This window comes from Scophthalmus maximus, chromosome 13 (genome assembly GCF_022379125.1).
Source record: "Scophthalmus maximus strain ysfricsl-2021 chromosome 13, ASM2237912v1, whole genome shotgun sequence".
Classification (NCBI taxonomy): domain Eukaryota; kingdom Metazoa; phylum Chordata; class Actinopteri; order Pleuronectiformes; family Scophthalmidae; genus Scophthalmus; species Scophthalmus maximus.
The window spans coordinates 19,304,800-19,328,453 of record NC_061527.1 but is presented as its reverse complement, the minus strand read 5'-3'; the positions used below and the strand labels follow the sequence as shown (position 1 = coordinate 19,328,453).

The 23,654-nt window shown below is 44.9% G+C and overlaps 1 protein-coding gene across 1 annotated transcript in view; it reads left to right on the top strand.

Annotated features, from left to right (window-relative positions):
- The first annotated feature begins 543 nt into the window (after nucleotides 1-543).
- sh3rf1 (SH3 domain containing ring finger 1) overlaps nucleotides 544-23,654 on the top strand; it is a 28,777-nt gene continuing 5,666 nt past the window's right edge. The window contains exons 1-7 of the mRNA XM_035647942.2: nucleotides 544-883; nucleotides 1,610-2,150; nucleotides 16,446-16,721; nucleotides 17,413-17,508; nucleotides 18,781-19,086; nucleotides 21,593-21,703; nucleotides 23,383-23,510. Coding sequence (XP_035503835.1) covers nucleotides 1,764-2,150; nucleotides 16,446-16,721; nucleotides 17,413-17,508; nucleotides 18,781-19,086; nucleotides 21,593-21,703; nucleotides 23,383-23,510 — 1,304 coding nt within the window. The 5' untranslated portion in view covers nucleotides 544-883; nucleotides 1,610-1,763. The remainder of the gene's footprint in view (nucleotides 884-1,609; nucleotides 2,151-16,445; nucleotides 16,722-17,412; nucleotides 17,509-18,780; nucleotides 19,087-21,592; nucleotides 21,704-23,382; nucleotides 23,511-23,654) is intronic.

Genomic DNA, 23,654 nt, shown 5'->3' with positions numbered 1-23,654 from the left:
GAAACGGACACATCTGAGTTGCTGTGCCATCTTCGACGAGAGCACCGAGAGAAAGGAGCCTCCAGTTACCTGCGCAGCATCTTACAAAAATGGGTGTGGCCACGGGACAAAAAGGGAAAAGCAAGTTATTTTCCACTCTGCCCGGCGAAAAGATGCTGCTCTCTGACACATTCCTCATTGCATATCATTAGACTCAGACACGCACGGCAGCCACGCCCTTTTGATGCAGCCCATTCACGCTGCCGCGGAAATTTCAGCTTCGCCCACTGTGTACTCGGCGCGATTTGCCTCGGGTTTTTTTTTTTAATGCTTTCGACAAAGTCGCATGACGGCCGAGGCAATTGTTCGTAGCCGGTGTGCCCTTCGCTCACACAGAAGCGCTGGCGACGTTGCATCGCCGGTCGTCTCCGCACGGGCAATTTGTTGCCTCGATTCAAGGCGGCTCATGCCCACCCCTCCCCTGTGATTTGCCACTTTCCGAGCCGCCCTTGAAGCGCACACCCTCCTCGCCCCTCCCCCCTCCGCTTGTTTCCACCAACAAGGTCCAGCGGCGGAGCAGAAGTAGCGCACTAGCATGGCGCTCGCCGCGGCCGGAGTTCCGTCGTGTCGCCCGAGTCCTCGTCGCGCCCGGTTCTTCCTCAAGTGTCTGACGGACGCATGTTCGTAGAGTGCGTCGCACGCATCCAAATATTTTAAAAAACCCCAAAACGAAAAGAAACAAAAAAACAACAACAATAGTAAGTGTGTGTCGGCTCCTCCGGGGAAGTGGCCAGTGGGAGTCCGGGCTGCTCGCTGACTAGAAACGTCGGCAGGGAGGCAGAGAGACGAAGACAGACAGACAGACATCGGGAGGCACGAGAGGAGGAGTCGCGTTCTGGAAGAGGTGAGCTGCGATTCGCATCTTTTCAAGTGGGACGAATTACTTTAAGGTCTCGCAAAGAGGTCCGCGCCGTGTCCGCGTCGCGGCCCCGTGCAGCACGCGAACACGCAACTTTCCGTCGTGCGGTGGCTCGGGAGGTCACAGCGCGGAGGCGGCGGGCGAACTTTAACTTCCCCGCGCGGAGGCTCACTGAAGTCCCGCTGCGCGTTTAAAGTGCTGTTAAGTCTTACGTAATATTGACATTGTGCCCCCCGGAGTAACGTTACGCTACTGTCGTACAAGACACACACACTTTGTATGTCGTCATCGACAACGTCTTCGCGCGGGACGTCGAGCGTGTGTCCGTCGTTCGCCGCGGCGACCTCCTCCTCCTCTTCCTCTTCGTGAATTCCCTCTCGCTCACAAATCACAGACTTTCTCTCCGCTGCACTTACTACGCTGGTTCCCCCCCACCCCCGATCACCAGGTGACCAGGTGTCGTCCTCCTCTTTGCTGTGCACCAGATCAATTGAGCCCTCAGTCCGCTCCTCGTCGATCTAACGGCAGACCTCGAGGCACGCGTGATGTGTTGGTCAAGTGCTGTCAGCTGTGACCCTGTTGAGATTCCTCATGCTCAACAAATGAAGCGACGCTACACTTGTTTCTGCCACATGTGATGTCTGTTGCATGCACACCATGACCCTGTTGGACTTGGTCGTTTGATGTTCGTGCCCTGACCCTCTTTTGCAGCGGATGCAGATGCCATGGCCCCAGCCGAGGTATGGGAGTGACGTGAAAGCGCCGCTGCTGCTGCTGCTGCTCCCGCTGCTGCTCCCGCTTCCAAACAAAACGCTCGTCTTCGCCATGTTTTCCTGCTGAAGTCGAGGCAGAACACGCCGAGAAAATGGACGAGTCCGTGTTGTTGGATTTGCTCGAGTGCCCCGTTTGCCTGGAGCGGCTGGATGCCACCGCAAAGGTTCTCCCCTGTCAGCACACCTTCTGCCGCCGATGCCTCCAAGGCATCCTGGGCTCGCGCGGGGAGCTGCGTTGCCCCGAGTGTCGGACGTTGGTGGAGTGTGCCGTGGATGAGCTGCCCAGCAACATCCTCCTCGTGCGCCTGTTGGATGGCATCAAGCAGAGGCCTCGGAGGGCTGCTCCGGGGGTCGGAGTGTGCACAAACGGTACATCCGGAGCCGTGGCCAGAGCACACGGCAGAGAGCAAGGCGCCAGGGACCAGGGCACCCCGGGAGCACAGCCCCAGCGGGCACAGGCCAAGAGCAGCCTTGTCCGGGTTAGTATACTCACTGTCACCAAGCATGGATCAGTGAGCGTGAATCTGTGTTTCCCATTGTTGGGGTCAAACTGAAACAAAACAGAGAAAATCTGTGTGGCTTAAAAGCAGCATGTTGCATTTCTGGCCCTCTAATCTTTGCTGTGGATTAACTGTTATCATGGTGATCCGAAAGCCAGCCAGTTGACTAGCAGCCCAACATTTGTAATGGCCGTGATTTAGAGCAGTTAATAGTTGAGCCAACAGCTGATTCTGCTCTCTGCTGACTCCAGCCCGGCGTCTTCTCGTAAGCAGGGCTCACAGTTGCTTCTTAGTGGCGGACAATGCTGAGATCTCGCTCTGTGTGAATGTACGTGAGAAATGCAAAGTGGGACCTGCAGTCCCACTTTGCATTTCTCAAAGTGGGACTTGTGTGATGGTTCTATCTGCAGTACTGAGAGGACTTGTCTAAAAATGCTTCGGAGCCTGTTTTTCAGCGGTATAATATAGAGATGAGAGAGAGAGATGGGCTTTTAAACACAGGGATACACTAAAATAACACCTTAGATTTCCTGTTCTGCAAGTAAACACTTGCAAATGAAAGTAAGTGCTGAAGACAGCAGATTCCATGGTCGGTCCAGTTTGATTGTTGCAGTGCTATTTGATAGTCATTTATTGAGCTATTTTTCTGTATTGTTTGCACTCCTCTATGGGACCCAGTATATTGTTCTTATGTATTAGTTATTAAACATGCACGATGTGCTGGTTTCTATGAGATGACCAGACTATTCTGGGAAAAAAAGGAAAAAAATAACATGCCAACATTAGAAAAAGCATGAAGTAAATCATATTGTACTTCTGAATTGTCACATTTTTCATATTTCTTGCTGTAAACGCATCACACTGGAGATTAAATCGTAATTTGTATAGACATAATTCAATGACCACAAACACGCAGCTACAAAAAATATCAGCGTGGAAGACATCTTTGATCAGTTCTGGTCTCCACGTCGGCAGGATAGAGCAGATGAAAAGGTCAAGGTCCTGTGTAGAACCACTGGAATCTCAAAGTGCTGATAATGAATCTGCCGAGCCGTGCAGGTACGAAGATCAGAGACCATGCCTGAAATTGCTACTGGGGGACCCGCCTCATTTGCCATTCTATCACTTCAGAGGATTCATGCTCGTTTCAAAGCTGTTTGTGCATTGCGGAATTTCCCTTGATTTTGAAAAGCCTGCTTGTTGGCGATTTAAAAAGGAACAAACTAGAAACTGGAAACCGCCTTATGTCATCCCTCTAATGTTATTGAGACAGTTGATAACAGTTCCTCAGTGTCGGCATGGAGGGTCCAATGCTCCGACGTGCGCAAAGAATATGAACGTGTTGTGTGACAGTGTTTAGAACTGAAGTGCATTCAAAAGCTTGTTTTCCTCGCACGTCCACCTGCTTTGTAGGATGTCATGTTACAGACTAATGACGTCCCTCAAATCTTTTCTGCCTTCCCAAGGCATTCTGCTGATGACGGAGAACAAGAGAAAGATATGGCTGTGCAGGTGTAACATTTTCACAACATAAAGGGTAGAGATCAAAGCTCTCGCTGGTTGGCCATCTCTGGCCAACGCTCCTCGGGACTGAGTGCTTCACTGCCCCTGGGTGACACCCTCGCTCCTACTTCTTTATTGTCCTACTTCTGATGTCTGTCCCCCCATTTTTCTTTTGGCGGTGTCTCTAGGCATGAAGCGGCTCCTCTGATGCTCAGCCCCTGTTGCAAGCAGAGCTCCACCTCTAATTCTTATATGGCCAGGGAATGGTTGGGAGGGGAGGGGAGGTCGGAGGGGACTGCCTGACAGATGCACAACAGGGTTTTGTTTTGGGTCCCCTCTGATCTCGCTGACTGACCGACACTTGTAGAGTGGCCAAGAGAGATTGTGTGTGTATGGACGGCTACCAGTAACAAAAGCTGATGAGTGTTAAGTGAAGGTATCGGAACCAAAAGGGTCAAATGTTTAGTGAGTAATCTCGCACGGTCAGCTTTCTGCCCCTCCTCTCACGATCCCCAGGGCTGCAGCAGTTGTTTGACACGCTGCGCTGGCATTTCTTTGATGAGGGGAATAAAAAAGCCTGAATTTAGCACCATGGTTGTCCGGGCCCTTCACAGTCAGGTTGATGACTCACCGCCATGGTGCTCTGTTGCATGGATGTTTTGTCTTCCTCTCGCCCCTTTGTTGACTCATATAACACAGTATAGCTCAGTGGTATTTTCTGCGTGAGAGCAAGTAAAGTCATTGGAGCTGTCTGGGAGTCAAAGGTCAGGGTTCAGGAGTCATGTCAGTCAGGGGACAGGGGTCAGACTTAAAATAGAGCTTCTTTTAAGATCATTTCTGCCTTGGTGTTGTACACAAGCCACAGTTTGGAGTTTAGATTACATTTAGAGCACTAATATACACACTAACACTTTTATGTTAAGGTATTAGGTATCAATAGCAACTTCTCTGTGTGTCTGTCTGTCTTTGTGTGTTTAATTGATGGGAGATGAGACGCTATTCTTTCCTAAGCTCTTGGGGATGTAATCAGGTCATTGTCTCACCTTTGTTAATGAGCGCTTATAAAAAGAAAGTATAGGCCTCATGTTTCTTAGCCCTACCCACCTGCCATTATCTCTCATTATCTTTTAAATCCTCTTAATTCATTTTGAACAAACAGGAAGAAATTAATGACCTTTTATTTTTTATTTGCTACTGATTAAAGGAAGATGTGTGTTGTTAAGAACAATTTTTTTTCTTCTCCTCAGCTATTTTTAAAATAAACTTGCGGGATGTTTTGCCCTTTCATTTGTAGTCAATTCCTTTCTTCAGAGACAAGGAATGTTGTTTATGGCTTCCTTATGTGGAGGTATCTCATTAAAATTCCTGTGCACCTCCCTCGTCTGAGGTTGATGAGTCACACGGGCCCTCTTTGATGACATCATATTGTTGTTGAAGCCTTTCCTCTTGGTCGGCTGGCTGACCTCTGTCTCAGCGACGGAACCCCATCATTACACCCTCACGCCGCCCACATACTGGCAAACTCATACTTACTTGCTTTCCATTGGGAATTTTTCAGAAAAGGGCTATGGTCTGTTCATTCCTGCTCACTCAACACGCTCACACTTTTCTCTTGCCTCCTCTGTGTTTCCCACGGACGTCCACGAGTAGCTGTGACCTTCTGGACAGTGCATGTCAGGGATTTTGGAGCCACCTGTAATTTTCTCTTATGAGACACTAACACAAGCTGTATTTTTCCCATATTTCTGCCATGTACCTCCTCCCTCTTGGCCTGTCTAAATCCAGACTGGAGCCTGTTAAAGGTCTAATGAGATTAGAGTTTATTAGACAGTGATTCGGCACTGCTCCCCATTCTCCTCTCACTGCTAAATCTCATTCTGAAGAAATTCAACACTTGGTATTTCATGCAGCAACCTGTGTCTATGTATCTGGTTGCCACTGTGTATTTTTACTTATTTATTTAATACAATATACTTTACATCAGCTTGTTGTTTTTTTTTGACATGTGTAGGGTTCCAGGTCCAGACTACATGTACATATGCATAGCTTCTGACTGTCTTGTTGACTTCAGTATCTGGAAAGCATGAAGACATAGACATTTGGAACCCAGAAGAAGTCCATCCATAAGTCCATTTCTTATACCACCAATCCTGAACAAGCTCACAGTGGAGTGGCACACGCATTCTTCATCACTTTCACACCTATTTGCCATTTTCACATTCCACACCGTTCTTACTATGTTTGGGAAAACGAGTGCAAGTTGTCTGTTATGCTGTGGGAAATTACAGTCCTCAATGTTATGGGGTCAAAAAATCCACAGAGAGAAGTTCAAAAGACCTAATCATGTGATTGAGGTTCAGCCTCCCCGTTGTAGGGTAACACTTCTCCCGTGACAAAGGGTGTGTTTTGGGCTGTTGAGATTTTCCAGACACATACGGGGACACGTTGTGTTGTTTTGTTCAGTCTCCTTTTGACCTCTTCTCCCTAGACGGAGTAGGATGTGTTGTGTTTGTGCGTACGAGTGGTTGCAGGTCACCGTTTCGCCTCTAAACACTGGGCTTGTCTAGTCTCGTTCCCACTTGCCGTCTCACATTCACTATCTCCACTAAACCTTTTTCGACGTTTCAACACATATTTTATTTTGTACTTTCTGTCTGTTCTTTGCTGTTAGATGTTCAATGTTAGCTAGCTCACAGATAAATGTGCTTTTTTTCAAGGAGAGTTGAAGTCATATGTATAACATAGGTTGGTGATTGAGTTGATAACCATGCATGTAGTGACGTGCCTCTGCATCTGAAAGCCCCGGGGCAGTCTCGAATGTAGCAGTTGTTTCTTGTCGCTATCCTTGTTTCATATTCTTACAAAGTGTGAGCCCTTCCTGGGCAGGCTGTCTAGATATCTACGTGACCCGGTGATTACATTTAACCCTTATTGTATAGGTTTTGTTAACCAAGGAATGGTAACATTTGTTGTTTAAATTCTGGGTGGTCCGTCAACCAAAAATACCCCTTTTGGCAATGGCCACACCTCCACGCCTCTTCCGTCCATATCTCATCTCCTGCCAAGTCTGTCAGCGTGACAATAGTCAGGGATGCAGCCATGGCCTTCTTTACCACAGTGCTATCACACCTGTGGGGGCCGACAAAAGCCTTTTTTTTAGTGCTTTTTTTTGTGTGTGGTCCAATATTCCTTGGGAGAAAGGTTTTGCTGACTATCTCTTATAATCTGCCTGTTTTTACAGACCACTTTGAATGTGCCTCTCCTTCTATAATAATGCAATTTCTTCCAGAAATGACTAAAATTATGTCGACTAGCCTCCAGGCTCGGGTGTTGACAACAAATTGATTTACAAGTGTTTCCAGTGGAATTTATCCATTTGAATGTTTTGTCAGCTGCTTGACATTTGTCGCACTGTGTCCCTCCCCTATTCCCAAGGTGCCCCCTCGAATACCTGCCTGGCCTTAACAGAGCAGTTTGACCTCTCACCCTGTGTTGTGATTGGTGGGACAGGATTGGTCATCCATGGGCCGTTTGACTGCTGGCATGTTAAGTGTTCAGTTCCCATCCCCAAGGCAGAATCACGATGCGCTGGGAGTTTTGTTTTCAGCAGTTTGACCTCTGACCCACCAGAGGCTCACCTTGTTGCTACGTGAGAGAGATGTGTGGTCCCCGGTCTCCTGAAACTGATCTTATCAAATATTTTGAATGTTTTCTTCAGATCTTTGGTCTTTCTTCTGTAAGCCGCATATATTTGCTGTTCTGCCATGTGCTGAAAAGTTTCCTGTTTTTCTTTGAGGCCTAGAGGTGCAGTTAATCTGCACTTGTCCCCTGAGTGACATCTATGTCCAAGCTGTGAGAAGGCACTGGGTATCCACTACTGAGTCCCAGGGATGAAGAGGCGATGAATGGGTTGTGTTTTTAATTTGAGGTGATTATTATTTATTTTTTTAACTATGAATGTTTCTCTGCTGCCACATCTTTGAGTTACTGTATCTCACTTATTTGTAGTCGGAACAGTATTCATAATTGGAACAGGCTTGGCAAATACAGACGGCTCCCGAGAGCATAAGTTTTATAGTAAGAATGTTTTTATCCTCCTATTCCCAGTACTCACATCTTATATTGGGTGTGTCAAAATATTTAATAATTCCAGTATGTAGTGCTGCAAGGAACAAATGGTTTCATTTGTATTTAATTATTCATGTGCCCATTATTTAGTCATTTGAACTATAAAAAGCTATCATTTTTTTCTAAAACCCTGGATGATGTCTTTAAATGTTTTTTTGTTCATCAATTTATTCTTTGTCAGACCATCAGCACATTATCAAAATAGTTGCAGATTAATCTTCCATTGATCAATTCATTTATACATGTGTGGGGCGGCTGTGGCTCAGGACGTAGAGTCGTTTGTCCACCAACCCGAAGGTTGGCGTTTCGATCCCATCTCTCGCCAGTACACATGCTGTTGTGTCCTTGGGCAAGACACTTAACCCTAACTTGCCTCTGACGGCTCTTCCGACAGTGCATGAATGAGTATGAATGTGACAGAAAAATGCGTGGTAAATAGCAGCGCTGTATGAATGTCTGTGAATGGGTGAATGTGACTTTCCTGTAAAGCGCTTTGAGTGGTCTATATGACTAGAAAAGCGCTATATAAATACAGTCCATTTACCATTTACCATTTACATCTTTTTAACACAAACAAGATGTTTCCTTTGCCATTGGTTGGAAAATTCTGTATTTTATGAATCTGTATTTTATTTTGCTACTGAAAGCCTGGGTTCTAAGTTCTGCCACATGTGTGGGGTCTCTGTTCGTGACAGCGTGTGATTAATTATTGAAGTGGACTTGAATAGGCGAGAGCCCTGACAAAGTGTAGAGTTTGATTGGGGGGTTTGCTTTCTGCCATAACATGCTTTCTTTGCTCACATCCCATCACAAACACAGACTACAGAATTCCATTCACGCTTCCTATCCAGTCATAGCTGTTGTAATTAGAGGCAAATGCACCTTGAGTTGTTTTACACAAACACACACGTGGCCCTCTGCGGGTTTGGCCCCGACAAACCCAGGGCAATGTTTGTTTAAATGAGTCACCGGCTGCTTTTAGATCCATGAGGGTCCATTATTCTGTACACACCCACAAATACAAAGGTGTGTAGTAGTAGTAGTGGTAGTACACAGACAGATGTGTGGCAGCAGACCCATGTTGAAATGTCGGCAGCAGCGCATGTTTGAACCGATCAGCCTGTATTTCTTATTCTCCGTGGTCGAAAGGTTAGATTTTTCATGCTGATCGTGTCACGGCGATGCTTATTAGCTTTCATGTATATGGACATCCTGATTAGTTTTAGAGGCGCTAGCCTCTGTGTCTCTTTTCTACGCAGTGTTTAACGGTGTCATCGTGGGCCAAGTAAACACTGCAGCCTGGGTTTTTTTTTTTGGTGTGAATCTGTGCCAGCAGGATTATCTGCTTGTCAAATGTCTCCAGGCTTGACGACCAAGAAACTGGTGAGGGCCCCAAACTAAGTTCCTCAGATTTGCTCCTTTAGACCGTCACTCCACTACGTGACGCACATTCACTTGGCTTTGAGTGGCGGTAAAGCAAAGTTAGCAGCTACGTGTTACATCTAGGTGGAGTCGAGGGTGGAATGGACAAACACGCTCACACACTTTCTTAGGCGAGTGAAAAATGGCCAGTGCTGTGCTGCTTCTTGAGTCTGAAATAACAGATGCAGTGTTTGTGCCTTGGCCCTTTGCCATTTCTGTGTCAATATCCTGGCTTTGTTTGTCTGTAGAGGCGGACGAAGACCAGGCCAACGAAAGCAAATGTTCTTCAGTTGCCCACTACTCTTGACGAGCAACAGTGGACAATGGAAATATAAGCTTAAGCATATGAGAAACCGTCAGACTTTGAACCAAGATAAGTGGTATGTCAGCGGTACAGAGTAGGCAGTGTCCACTTCTTGTCAGATTTATCTTCAACTCGCGACACCCTGAGTAAATTGAAGTCGGCTTCTGCAGAGCTGAGCAGGTGGCTTGCCCTGAAAGACCGAGAGAAACAAAAGGCCACAGACACTGCACGCTTTCACCAGCACAGTGGAGAGTGATGTGAGGAAATGCTTAGTATTCAGCTCATATTGACTGCTACTCAATACACAGATACTGTGACATTTGTGAACTAATCCCTCTGTAGCTTGGATACAAGCGAACTTCCTCAGTGCAACACCTCTTTTACTGCTAATCCAGGCTATTAAATACCTAAATGAACCCGCCTCTGGTCTGGGGTTACAATTTTATTACAGAGTTAATTATTGCTGTTTACCTAAATACCTATTGATTAGGGAGGTGCTTAATGAACCATCGTCACATGAAAAGTTTTTCTATGCAGCTGTCAAAATCAATCATCTAGATTAGTCATGTCTCAGAACCATATTGTAGGTTCAGGGTGGCAGGCCTGGCTTTCCTCTCCTTGCCTCATTTTCTTTTCAGTCGTTTGATCTCACACCGTTCCTCCTCCTTTCTCTCCCTTGCTTCCATCTACCTTCCTCGCTGGCTCCGTCTGCCCTGTAATATGAGTAGGTTCCTGTGAGATCTATTGTGAAGCCCAATGTATGAACCTGGCACGGAGTTAAAGAGTTCTGCTCTTTGAGTTTTTTCGTCAGACAAGCCGACCGAATGATCCTGGGGGCCACCCAGCACCAGCCTTTACCCCTCATCTGGGGCCAGCCAGGTAAAGAAAACCAGCACGAAAAGGCTACATAAAGATGTGTGCCAGTTCATGCGCAAGTGGTTCTGTGTGATTTAATTTTCACAGTAGAGCCTACGCATGCACCCAAAACACATAAGAGCTTCAGGAAAACCGCATGTGTGAGAGGTCTGCAGTGTGTGCGCCCGCTCTCACTCCTTTTCTGCTGAAATGACATCTTTCTGAATCTGTAGCTTACTATTTGCTCAACCCAGAAATGTCTTGATTGCATTTCCATGTGTTTTTATAGACCCCCCACCGCCATAAGACAGAAATCTCAATGTAGTTCCTGGTTTTGCACGTGGCAGCCTTATGGGGCCTGTACCGAAGAGGATGGCTTTGATCATAGTCTCGCACCCAGATTCACACGAGCCCACAGGCTACAGCGCAAGGTCAGGAACTGGCGGTTGAGACTGTAGATTGCTGGGGTCAGTGAGTGGTTACTCCTGGGATGTGTTTTGTAACTGGCACACAGGGGAGCTAAAAGTATAAGGCTGACTGAGAGAGGCCTTCACTGACCTAGGAACATGGAAGAACAGGATGAGGAACAGGAGGACAGTTGTGAGAGCAAATTAAATTGAAAACTTCCTGTTCTTCCCACATATGATCCATGCTTCCATCTGGCCACCAGATTGCGTGTTTGCATGTCAGTGGACTAATGTGTGGGACCTCACTTGTCATGTAGTGAAGGAAACAAACAAGCAGTGAGTTATAATAGAGTAAAGCTCTTGGAAAGCTTGAATAGCCTTTGTCTAAGTCCTTCCTTTCAAAAGGCAGTGGATACAAGATTCTTATCTCACTATAGTATATCTTTGTCCCCCATTTTTGCATTCTGAATCTCATGAACAAAATTTCCCACAAACAGTTTTTAGACATTAACTATGAAAAAATTGGCGTCCAGACGTTTTCTATAGTTCGCCTTTCACATATGACGAACGCAGCAGGAGATTTTCCAAGTCAGACATGTTCTCTGCAGCAGGACAATTAGGGAACAGTGTGTTTCATCTTGGTAGAGCCTGCAGGAGGCAGGATGTGACGATCACAGTGTTTTCTTGCTCACCATGAATTTTCCAGAGATTTTCCTGCTGTATTCTCACATGGACTAAGTGGGACATTTTTTGAAATTTTACTTGGAGGCTGGCAGGAAAACTTGTACTCCCTAATATTGATAAAGGCATCGGTGAGGTGATAGTCCATTAACTCCATCACTGCCCCAGGCCCCATCACTGCACCCTTTCCCAGAATTGGACACTGGCTGTATTCTGAAAGACTTTCATCCATAAGATTCACTGCACTGTCAAGAGACCCATAAATAGCCCAAAAAAAGTGCCCCTATCTGGGGTTTCCATAGAAACTAGAGAGTGGAAGTTTTTCTTTTGTCTCGGAGTGAGAGGGAAACAACAGCTCCAGATGAGTAAGCTGTGTCAGGAGGCTCTGCTGTGACACGAGCTGCTCGTCTGAAGGTCTGAGTGTGACAACGTTATTTAAATTTGAGTGAGTGAACTTTTTGGCATATGCTATTTACATATTGTTTCCTTGATGGAGCTTTAATCCTAGTGAGCCTCAGAGTTCAGCTCTTGTTCACCTCTCCTGTTTTACCTGGCAAAGAGGAAATACCAACTACACAAGAGAAATCGGGACTTTTAAAAGTGGAGCCTAAATAAACCATAGATACAAATTCTTAGCTTTAGTAATAAAGCTTTTTTCAAAACATTGAGACAACAGACTCATCTGCAACTCATATACACCCTGAGAAACATGCTTCATAGATAAACATATCTATATAAATATATAAGTTAATAAGACAAATATAGAAAATTAAAAACTAAACCACATTCCCAGATTTTTGTGAATATAATCACTCACACAATTCCACACTTGGTTTATTTAATGATGACATGATGATAAAATGGTATTTCTTTCTGCTGGCTTTCTCAAACTTGATATTACTGCCTTTTTTCTGCCTCTGTTTATCTGTCGCTAAGTACCTGTCAGTTATTTGTAGAAACCCACAGATAGACAATGTGGGAAGCCAGTAACAGAAGCCCACTTTACAGTGGTCATTAAAAATGCCATTATCAATTTAAACGAATCCATCTCTAATGGAATCAATAAAGGCCATGCCTGCAAAGTTTCCTCACTCCCCATCACGTCTCGTTCCTTGTGCTACAGTGTTGGTGGCAGCATCCTCAGTAAACCGCGGCATGCTAATGAACAACAAATGTCCTGTGACCACCTGGTCAGTGTGGCAGATGCTGCTTGTGCTCTCTCCGGTTGGATGTCTGACATGTCCTGGCTGGGTAACGTTTGTAGAAGGGCAAACCAGACATACTAAACCCCCCCCAGCACGCACACTGTTTTGTCAGTAGGACCTCTGTCTCATTCCCCAGCCCCCTGCAGAGATCCTGGAGGTGTCCATATGTGAGCGCAGTCGTGTCTGGCACTTAGACATAGCAGGTAAAGTTCTGTCTACTGTGGTTACACACAACCCTTGAACTGTTGATGGAGCAAAAGTTAGCGGTGAACCCTGAAGGTGTAAAGAGAATCTTCTGTTGGAGTGCAGGGTTCTAATTTACTGTGATTGTGTTGTGCTGTTTTTGGCATAGGAGGCCTGCTTCCGTCTTCAAACTGTCTCCCACAAATGTTACTGCGTAAAAGCAAGCTGTTAGTGTAATTATCCCCATTTGACCTCTTCCTACCTCGACGGCACTAAATGCATGCAAGCATTGTGTTTTTATGCCTGTCTGCTCACTGGTTGTTGACATTGGTTGTGCTGCAGAGCAGAACACTTGGGTAATTCGGTTATAACCCATGCTGTGGAAGAAAACACTGTAACAGCCAAATCCCTTTAGCACACAGGTCTAATTGCATTATCTGCAATACAAGCTTAATTGTGCACACCAGCTGATGCTCTGCACATTGAGTCTAACCAGTTTTTTTTTCCAGTCTCTGTCTTTGTCCATTTAATCTGTCTGTCTCTCACACACTCACACACAAACACATGTGTAAATTAGCAGAAATAATGCTGCTCGTGTGTTTCCGGTCTGTTTACCGTTAATGTGTTTACTCACTACACTTCATTCAGAGTAATGTCACCAGTGTGCGCAGGATAATGTCCAAACGGGACATTTTCAAAACAGATTAAGAAGTACTCATGGTTGTACAAGTAGCCAGTAGCAGGGATGTCTTCTCGTGGATTGATAATGCGCTGGAACTAGTGTTTTCAACGCTTTGCCTTCACCACTGCTTGTTGAGTCGACCATTTAGGGAGGGGATGTGGCTAACCGTGTCATTGTTTCTCAACGTCTCCGTTTTTGCTTGTCCTGACTACAATAGCAACCCCGGAGCATTCAAACAAGCAGTTTTTACAAACGTCCCTGTGTTAGCCTTTTGAGAATTCCGGAGCAGTATGGACAGCAGTCGAAACATAGCAACAGTGATGAGTTTTAAAACTAAAAACTTGTAATGTTGATGTCGCTGAAATCTGCATCTGTAAATGAAACTGTAACATTGACACCCAGACTGTTATTAAAAGGCAAACCAAGTTTGCTTTGGTTATCATGGATAGGCCCTTTCTCACCAAATTCATCACGTGTCAAGCACTATGCAAACAAAATATTTGTTTCACCAAATGACTTATCTCTGTCGATAGCACCCATACTACCAGTTTGAGAAAGTGAGGCTGCTGGATGGTTTTATTGTATTTCAATACTCGTCCCTCCTTTGACCAGAAAAATGCTATCTGATGCTGATGTCTTTTCTTGTGGCTCCCTGGTCTCTGGACTCGGGATGGGGCTTATTCTGTGGCAGAGATTCATGCAGAAATGTAGAGCTGATGCAGACTCACCCTGCCCCTGGGGAGGGTTTAAACGCGATAAAAGCAAGGAGTGTGTGTGCTTGTGTTGCTAGCAGCCCTTGAGTAAGGCCTTCTCTGAGCATTTATGTGGTAGCGACGTAGCGCAGAGTACCCTCTCTTCTCCAGTGGCGGTTTTGGGTCAGGACCGATGGTGCTCCCTTTATGCAGGTCCACTGTGCAGACACAGCACCGTCTCCATGGATGCAAACCGGATATTAACCCCCACAGCCCTCACCAAGCCGCCCCAGTTTTACTTTGCACACTCACTCGCACCACCTCTCACTTCTAGAGGCCCCTTGAAGTCGATCTCTCTTTTGCCTTTTTTCTCCCTCTCGCTATGTTAAGCTGAGTGAAACATGGAAGTGTAACTCTGCTGACAACCCCTCTTTTTATGAGGCCAGGATAGGGAGATCAAAAACCAGCTGAAAGGTAGGCAGTGTGAGTGCGGGACCAAAACATGTTACCCCGTCAGGATTGTGTGTTATTTTTCTTACTTAATAGAAAGGGCATATTGTTCATAGTGTTTTCTACATTTACTAAGACCTTTTATGAGCGCAATCACTTTTTACCATGCGTAAAAGTAATGACATAACAATGCTGACTTTGGACGCACTTCTACTACTAAAGGTTTTATTAAGTCTTGGCCTCGGTGTACAAACAAGTACTTACAAACGTCACAGTTTGGACGGGACAAGCATTTCATATTTACCATGTAATTAGATCCCGTCGGTTTTGTGTAGCTTTAACCTGTTCTGTCATTTGAAACAAAAATGGCAGAGCTCCCACTTTCATTTGCATTTTCATCACGGAACTCCCTGCCAGGCCTGGGTGGGCTCAAAAGCCCCATTTCCCCCTGAAAGGAGGCACAGTTCCAGTGCAGCGTGCAGGGGTCTACAGTACCCTTCCTCCCCCTGTCTCTCCCCACAGGCTGAACCAGCTGAGCCAGAGACCGATTGGCTCTGTGCTTCAGGCTGTGTGATTCTCTGCAGCAGGGTAATGTCACCCTGGCTCACCATCACGGCTCATTCTGTACTTTTATTCTCTTCTTAGCCTTTAAACGCTTCATTAGCCTTTAACAAGACTGCAGAGCCTGCTCCGAACTCTGCTTTAACCCCCCTCTCTCTCTGGCTCTCTTTCTCGCTCTGCCAAAATCGTCCCACGTTCGCGACATTTTTCTAATCATTCTCAATGTTCCGTGTTGACTCGGAAGGTCTCAGTTCCAGAGTCGAGATCCAGTCAGTTGGTAGTGTTTGTGATTCCGATCACTGGAGGATGTCTAACAGCAGTGGGGTGGGGGGTTGGTTTGGATTGAAGCCTTCCTCATGGACACCCACTCTGAATGGAGGACATTGATGCCTCTCTATCCTGCTACTCCCCCTGCATCGCTGTCCCTCTTTCCCCGGATTGTCATTCCCTGAATGGGCCTTTCAGGACTCCAGGCTTGCAGGCTGAGAGAGGAGATACAAAACCTTCCCCTGCAAGATAAAGGGACAAGGCCCTGGGCCCTCTGAAGGCGTTAGTCAGCTAGTCAGAATCAGCCAGGCTCATCGCACTTAAACTGTGAACACACAACACACAGACCTTTTTACTGCTAGGACACAAACAGGAAAATTTACTGTCTCTCAAGAAAAACACATACTCACAGTTGTGTGTATCCGTTTTGTTTGTAGTATAAAAAACACATTCATTTCTTTTTCTTAAATGTTTACTGTTTAGCTGTTCTCCAGCACTGAAGATCAGTGCTAGTACCTTTCTGAAAGATTTGCTTTTCATTGCTGATTAATTTTGAGTCCCACAGCTTTGAAGTAAGCGTGTGCCCCAATTTCCCAACTTATAACCAAATTTACTTCATAGGGAGATAAATCATAATTTTTTTTAATTGAAAGTGAATTCATTGCTCTTTAATTTTCTTACATTGTATTTATTCTTGCATATTTTTGTTCTGTGACATTTTCCTGGAGCTGTCTCACCCCTACTGTGTTCTAATTTTTTTTACTCCTTCATTTCTATCGTACAAGAACAGTTAGTATTTATACCAGTTACATTCATTCAAGCGCAGATTTCAGTGGAAATCCACTATCCACTGAGTGGTTGCATTGAGTATGTTGTACATATTCCTGTCCTCTCTCTTTCTCAACCCTCTGCATCTTACTTTCTCTCTTTTCAGGGTGTACCCCAGCTCCCTTGTGCCAAGGCGCTCTACAACTACGATGGCAAGGAACCAGGAGACCTCAAGTTCAGCAAGGGCGACATTATCATCCTGCGGCGGCAAGTGGACGAAAACTGGTACCACGGCGAGATGGGCGGAGTCCATGGGTTCTTCCCCACCAACTTTGTCCAGGTCATCAAGCCGCTGCCTCAACCACCACCTCAGTGCAAAGCTCTCTATGACTTTGAGCTAAAAGACAAGGAGGCGGACAAGGACTGTCTGCCCTTTTCCAAGGTGAGACCGCGTAGCACCCACAGTATCTGCCACGTGGTCATGACAGTAAAACAAAAATGCCACTCATTACTGTGACATTGTCTTCCAACTATTCATTTTCTCAAGGTGTGTGTGTGTGTGTGTGTGTGTGTGTGTGTGTGTGTGTGTGTGTGTGTGTGTGTGTGTGTGTGTGTGTGTGTGTGTGTGTGTGTGTGTGTGTGTGTGTGTGTGTGTGTGTGTGTGTGTGTGTGTGTGTGTGTGTGTGTGTGTGTGTGTGTGTGTGTGTGTGTGCGTGCGTGCGTGTTAGAATGTGAGGGTTGTTATCTACAACGCCCTGAGAAATGGTGCAGATTTCAAGCCAGGCTTCTTCATAGTCAACTGTAATTAGGATGGAGAGAATGTACTGCATATATATCTGAGCACAGCTTAAGTACTGTAGTTGAGTGGTTATATCTGTCCAGCTGTGTGGCTCATACAAAATGGTATCGTAACATCTCTATTTTGTATTCTGTCATCACTTATTTAAATGCCACATGAGCTAAAACAGAAAAAGCTTACTAAGGTTTTTACGAAGAATGTCTACTCGGTGTTTTTACTCCCCTTTAATAAAACATTGTCTGCACCTCATTATTTCTGTTCAGTGTTTGCTCCTCAAGAACTAAAAACACAGCAATATCCCTGATTAGGTTTTCCTCTATGTTGAATTTTTCAGGATGACATCCTGACCGTGATCCGCAGAGTGGATGAAAATTGGGCAGAGGGAATGCTGGGTGATAAAATTGGAATTTTTCCCATCTCATATGTTGAGGTAAGAAAAACTTTCTTCATTGATGCCAACAATTCACCAATCATTACTGAAGCAAATACCTCCCTCGGATCAGAAAAAATGCGGAGATCCTTTGAGCATAGTCCTCGTTCATAATTGTGTGCGATTCTTCTCCTCCTTTTTGAAAAGCTCATATGTATCATAGAACCACTAAACATGTCTTTGAAGATTTAGACGGTCACAGTCTCTGAGCTCTACAGGTCTCCACTTATGCCTCAGGTATAATCCAGACAGAATGAAATAAAGCTTTGCCCTTTTAAAGATAATTTAACATTTCACTCAAAAGCCGTCAATGTCACGGCAAGTTCTACCTTTATGAATGTCATCAACTCATAGAGAAAATGTCAAATAAATCTTTTTGGCACAAGAATGACTAAATGTCTAAAGTGCTGCATTGAGGCATTGTGTGTTGAGGTCAGGTTGTGTGAGACGGTCATTTTTTTCATATTCAAAAAGTGACAGTTTTAGTTTTTTTTAACTCTTTCATATGTACATTCTACCTTAGTTCATATTTTATACACTGAGTGAGAATTTTGCAGATGACAGATTATTTCTAAGGCTGTAACGTATTGTTTTCTTTTTAGATCGCAGGAGTCACTGTAGCAGAACAGAACATTTTGTAATCCTGTGATTAGATGGTATGCAGCCATGTTAAGGGTTTCATAATAATTTAAAAAAAGCAGTTCCATCAAAAACGTAGAAAGCTGCCCAAAATGTTCCCCTGGTTCTAGCAGAGCTTGTCTTAAAGTTAATGAAGTTAAGGCATTGAACCTGCAATGTTTTTCTTAATCCTGCATGTCTGCCTTAATGTGCTGACATGTCAGTGATGAACCTGCGTAGACTCCCTCCCCAACGGGAGTGGAACGCTTTGCTTTTATGTCCTAAGTAGAGGGAGCTGCTCGGGGCAATGTGTGACAGCAAGTGAGAGCACCCTGTGATTAACTAAAACCTTTTTACTGTTCTTCCTTTGATTTCTACTCTCCAGTCACACATTATGGTGCCTCAAAGGGTCACGAAGCCTGCAGTTTCTGAGCCTTAAGAACAATCAGCCTCCTCAGACTAATGCGTCTGGGCTACATTACTGATAGACCGATCTGACACACACCATCTTCTCTAAACAAAAAAAATATGTTTTTTCTCCACGGCTGTCAGCTTTATTTTAGAGAGTGACGGTTCTCGTGATCATTTTAACATCTCTGTTATTTCCACCTTGCTTTTATTTCACCACCTTCTGCCTCTCTTCCCCTCCCGTAGTTCAACTCGGCAGCTCGTCAGCTTATAGAGTTGGACAAGCCATCGGACTCCAGCGGAGACTCTGGTGAGGGGGCCTCCTCGGGGCCCCAGAGCAACGGTGCCCAGCGGGCAGGGGAGAAGAAGAACAGCAAGAAGCGACATTCCTTCACCTCTCTCACCATGTCCCACAAACCCATGCTAGCCCCACCCCCTCAGCGCCATTCCATGGAGATCAGCGGGCCGGTCCTCATCAGCTCCAGCAACCCCACGGCAGCCGCCCGCATTGGAGAGATCAGCGGGGGGCTTTCCTGCAGCGCACCTTCACAGGTATAGTACTGCACAGGAAGGGAGAGGGTGAAACCCTGCCGCATTACAGGTTCTCCTCAATGTGTTGACTGCAAACAGAAACCTCATTCGTGGAAGGTTGCAGCATGATGAATATGACGTGCTGTCTCTGTGTTCAATTTACAATGGAACATAGGAGGATGTGATCCTTAAAGATAAAACTGAGAAATGTGCCACACTGTGATATTCTTTAATCCAATTTAGCTGATAAAACGCCTCTCTGAACCAGCTGACTCGACACTATCGAATTCGGCTGTGATTATTGCATAACTGAAAACCATGCAGCTGAAAAACAGGGTCCAGCTTACAGCTCTTTTTCTTGTTTTCACAATTTGTTTGTTGGTTTTTCAAACTCTCTACGCTCTTGCAGTCACCAACGAGGCCGACTTCCCTTGTCCTTATCGTACCAAACGGGCAATTGCTCCATCCAAGCGTTTGAAATCATAGATGCGTGATTGCTCGCCCTCAAAAACGACTCAAGCTTATCAACACCAATCCCAGTGTGACGGCATCGCACAGCTGCTTTATGGTTACCAGCTGCTGGAGACTGGCTTTGACTTAGTCTTAGACAGTCAGAACAAAACACACACAGACAAGGGTCCTGCAGATTTATCTTTAGCTGAGACTCTCCAGGACTTTGAACTAAAAAGTGCAAATAAGAATAAGAGGTAAACAATTTTATATGTAATTAAATCAGGAGTTTTCACCCACTCTCTTTCTCCCTCTTTCCCTTCCTCTGAAAAGAAGCGTGAGAACAAGCATTAAGTCTTTACACATAAAGACGATCTTTCCCAGGATTTCAAAAATGATCTTGGTATTATTATCTTGAGTGTTAGCTGACATGTCATGTTCACACAATAGCTGGCGTCATTCTTTGTTATGTAAACAATCTAAAGGCAGCTTTTATAGGCTGGTGGTTTGACAGTGTTTTGAGTTTCTCAATTGTATACACTGACATCTGGTTTGTTTTCCCACTTCCCATCCTGTCGAGCTTCTCTTTCGCTTGTCCTTGGGGAGCCCTGTTTTTCTATAATTGTGGCATTTCTTTTAGTTGTTTTTTTGAATCTCTTGAATGCACTTTATGTGTTTGCTGCGGAGTTTGTGAAATGCTGTGTTCAAGAGCTCCTGATTAAGCAGCTCCGTCATTAAACTTCCATTGACAGTGCGTCTGCTTCTTTGTGCGAGGGAGCTGAGCAGAGTCCTTTACTACGTTGAAGTGGATCTTGAAAATCTTCCCCCTCTTTTTTTTTTTAAACCAAGAGCTTTTCATGTAGATATGATTTATGTATCATCAAAGACTTCTATTCATGTCTAAGGTGTAATCTTGTTTTTAATGACTCCTGACTTGGCCTTTTCCCCCTTAACGTCATCGGGATACACTTAGAATTCAAGAAAAACCCATTTGTGTCGGTAAACCTATCCTCCCTGGTGACAACAGGGCAAACAATATGTTTGATTTACGGATCACTGTTTATTAAAAAGACAAAAGATAGTCTCTCCAGGCGATGCTTCTCTCCCCTCGCCTCCCCCGCTCACCTCTACTGAGCTTCTCTCCTTCCAACATCCAGATAAAAAAAACAACAAAGGTAAGCCCCAGTTGCCTCGGGGGCTGAGTCATCTGTCTTGGAAATAAGCATGGCTACAATTTACCATCGTACTACATGAGATGACAAATAATTGTCGAGGAGAGAGAAAAGCCGCTGCAGTTGGTGGTGTTCTTCTAAAGACAAAGATATTCTATTAATATAACTGATTTAATTTGTACTTGAGTGTAACTCATAAGAATATTGTTCACAGTTTTACCATACACACGCATGTTCGAAGCAGCCATTTCACCATTGAACACACTGCTACACGTTGGTATTCCTCGACACGCCCTGTGCACAATAGATAAGGAAGCGGTGAAGACTTAATCTGAGGTCGGTCTGCTTTGTGCGAGGTTTCACTCTGAGAGGCGGCACAGTCTGCAGCAGTCATGCATGGAGAGAGAGACCACGGGCTACAGGGAGACACTGTGTCCAACAGTACGGCCTTGTTACCTAAAACACCAGCATGACTCATGTGGATGACTGGTCGGGGGAAGCCACCTCTCCTTACACACCCAATGAAGTGACCTGTTGGGTGGTCACCTGCTTTCTGCTGGCGAATCAGATCATCGCGCTCCCATTAGGTTTACGGCTATCGCCAGGATACAAAGCCACCTGTGTAAATCTCTGTTCTGTGAGTCATTTTCATACAATGTGAGAAGAGATGGGGAGAATTTTTTTTGAATGAACTTATGATATCATGTCTAGATTATTGTCATCAGATGATGAATTATGATACCCACATGTCCTTCCTGAAGTCTAGTTTATCAGAATAAGACCATTCACAATCATGTGGTGTTCATTGAAACAAAGCTTTACTCTTAACATGTGTGTGGAGCTTCTCCACTACATTGGATTCGGACTGGTTCATTTCATAATTCATATTTCCGTTTTGTCGACAGGTACACATTTGCACAACTGGACTAATCGTGACCCCTCCCCCCAGTAGTCCTGTTACTACAGCAACTGTCTTCACATTTCCCTCAGAGACGAGCTACACATCAATCCCTGTGGTAGGTGGAGTCCTGCTGCTCTTCAAAATTTTACAAACACTAGACCAAAGCAACAAAACAGTCAAACGTTTAACATTTAGCTTTATCTTTAGAACTAAACAGATTTAAATAACCAAGCCCAAAGTATGCACCATGTTACTGTGGCTTAAGCCATATATAATATATAGTTTATTTTCTATATATACCTGGACAGTTTTATACAGATTTGTCTGTGCATGTCATTTGGTAAGTAAAACATTAAAGTTGCATAAGAATGTAATGATTGAAAGAAACTCAAGGATTGAACATGAGTTTTACTATAGAAAATGATTTGTAGACATTTTTCTATTGTCTTTGAGAAGAAGAGTTTGTGTAGATGAGAGCCCCCACCCCATCAGCTGCCAACAAGCTACTTAGTTACTGTTCAGATATGAAAATGTGTTTATCGGGATTCTGTGTTGAATAAGATGCAGTCTGTCTTTATTTTTCCAAATTTGTCAGTCTTTGAACCAAAATTTGATTTCTATACTTGTTTCTGACACATTTCCTCTGGGGAAAAAAAATCTGTACAACTAAACATGTCAAAAAGATCCCAGCAGCCCACACAAAAACAGCATGCACACTTCCTGTGCGTGTGTATGTGCGTGTGTGCTTGTGTGTGTGTGCTCTGGCATGTGGAGTTTCTGAATGAGCAGGAATGTGTACACAAAAGGTTGAGCTCTACGCTTCACTTGGGAACCCAACATGATGTTTTTGTACAGATGATTTCTCTAGCCCGCAGGCAACCTAATTATCTCAGCTCAAGCGTCAGCAGTGAACCGAAACGCACATCGACACTCACACATACACATCGGTCTGTACACATACCACAGGGCAGACCGAGTGCCACTCTCCTCCCCCATTGTGTCATGGAAGCTATTACTCTGCCGCTCAGTGCTGGCAGTGTTGAGCTTGGGAAGTCTCATCTCGCTCCTAGGTGTAGGAGCTGTCTTCACATTCTCATGCACTGGTCACTTGGGCTTGTCGTTTTTCACAATTCCCAAAAACCAAAAAGTGTTGTTGATTCCACGTGCTTTGTGTTGACACACCTGCTTGGTGACTTCGTCTTGATCCTGTAATCTAGAGGCGCACAAAGCATACAAAGAAAATCTCCTAGAAACAAGCTGCGATCTTTTGCTTCCAGTCAAAAGCCCGAGTGTCTTTTGAACACTGCAGACGTTCAGCAAGGGAAAACAAGTGATTCAAGATGAATCGGCTCATGGTTGGTTTGAGGGTTGCTCTGAAGTGTGCCTACAGACATGTTTTTCATTTCATATGGTCCCAATTAAATTCTGCAATGGATTTAACATTCAGCTATGCGGTCTCCTAGCAACAAACAAACAAGCAGAAAAGGAGATTCTCAGTTGCAAAGGGGGAAGTAGGGGACAAGAGCATGACGTCTGCCAAACCAGACTCTCCCTTAGTTTCGGCAAAACCCGAGGGAATAAACCCAGATGACAGATGATCTCTCATTCTCTTCCCCTCTTTTTTTTTGTTGCTTTTATACAAACTGGTTTCTCCACTTATGTAATATATTCTCTTTGTTATATGACACTTGTGTAGCCTTTGTCTTTATGCTTCATACTGAGAGGAAATAAGTGACGATCAACAGTTTTGAAATTGTAATCCACTGATGCTGACTTTCTATTCTTCTTTCACAGGATGCTCTGCCACCACCCCCACCTCCTCCCCCACAATCCTCCGCCAGTGGAGCAGCATACTCATTGGCTGCAGGACAGAGACCCTCCCCAAGCATAAGTGACCAAAGTGGGAGACAAAGACCCACAGTGTGAGTTGTAAAAACAGTCCTTCACAAAAATATTCAGTCATCTTACATGTGCAGTGAAATGTCAAAAGTGGTTTGGACACCAGTGCCCCAGGGCCTTAATGAACGCACTCTGAGAGGGGGAAGTCCTCGTCTGGCTGTGACCCC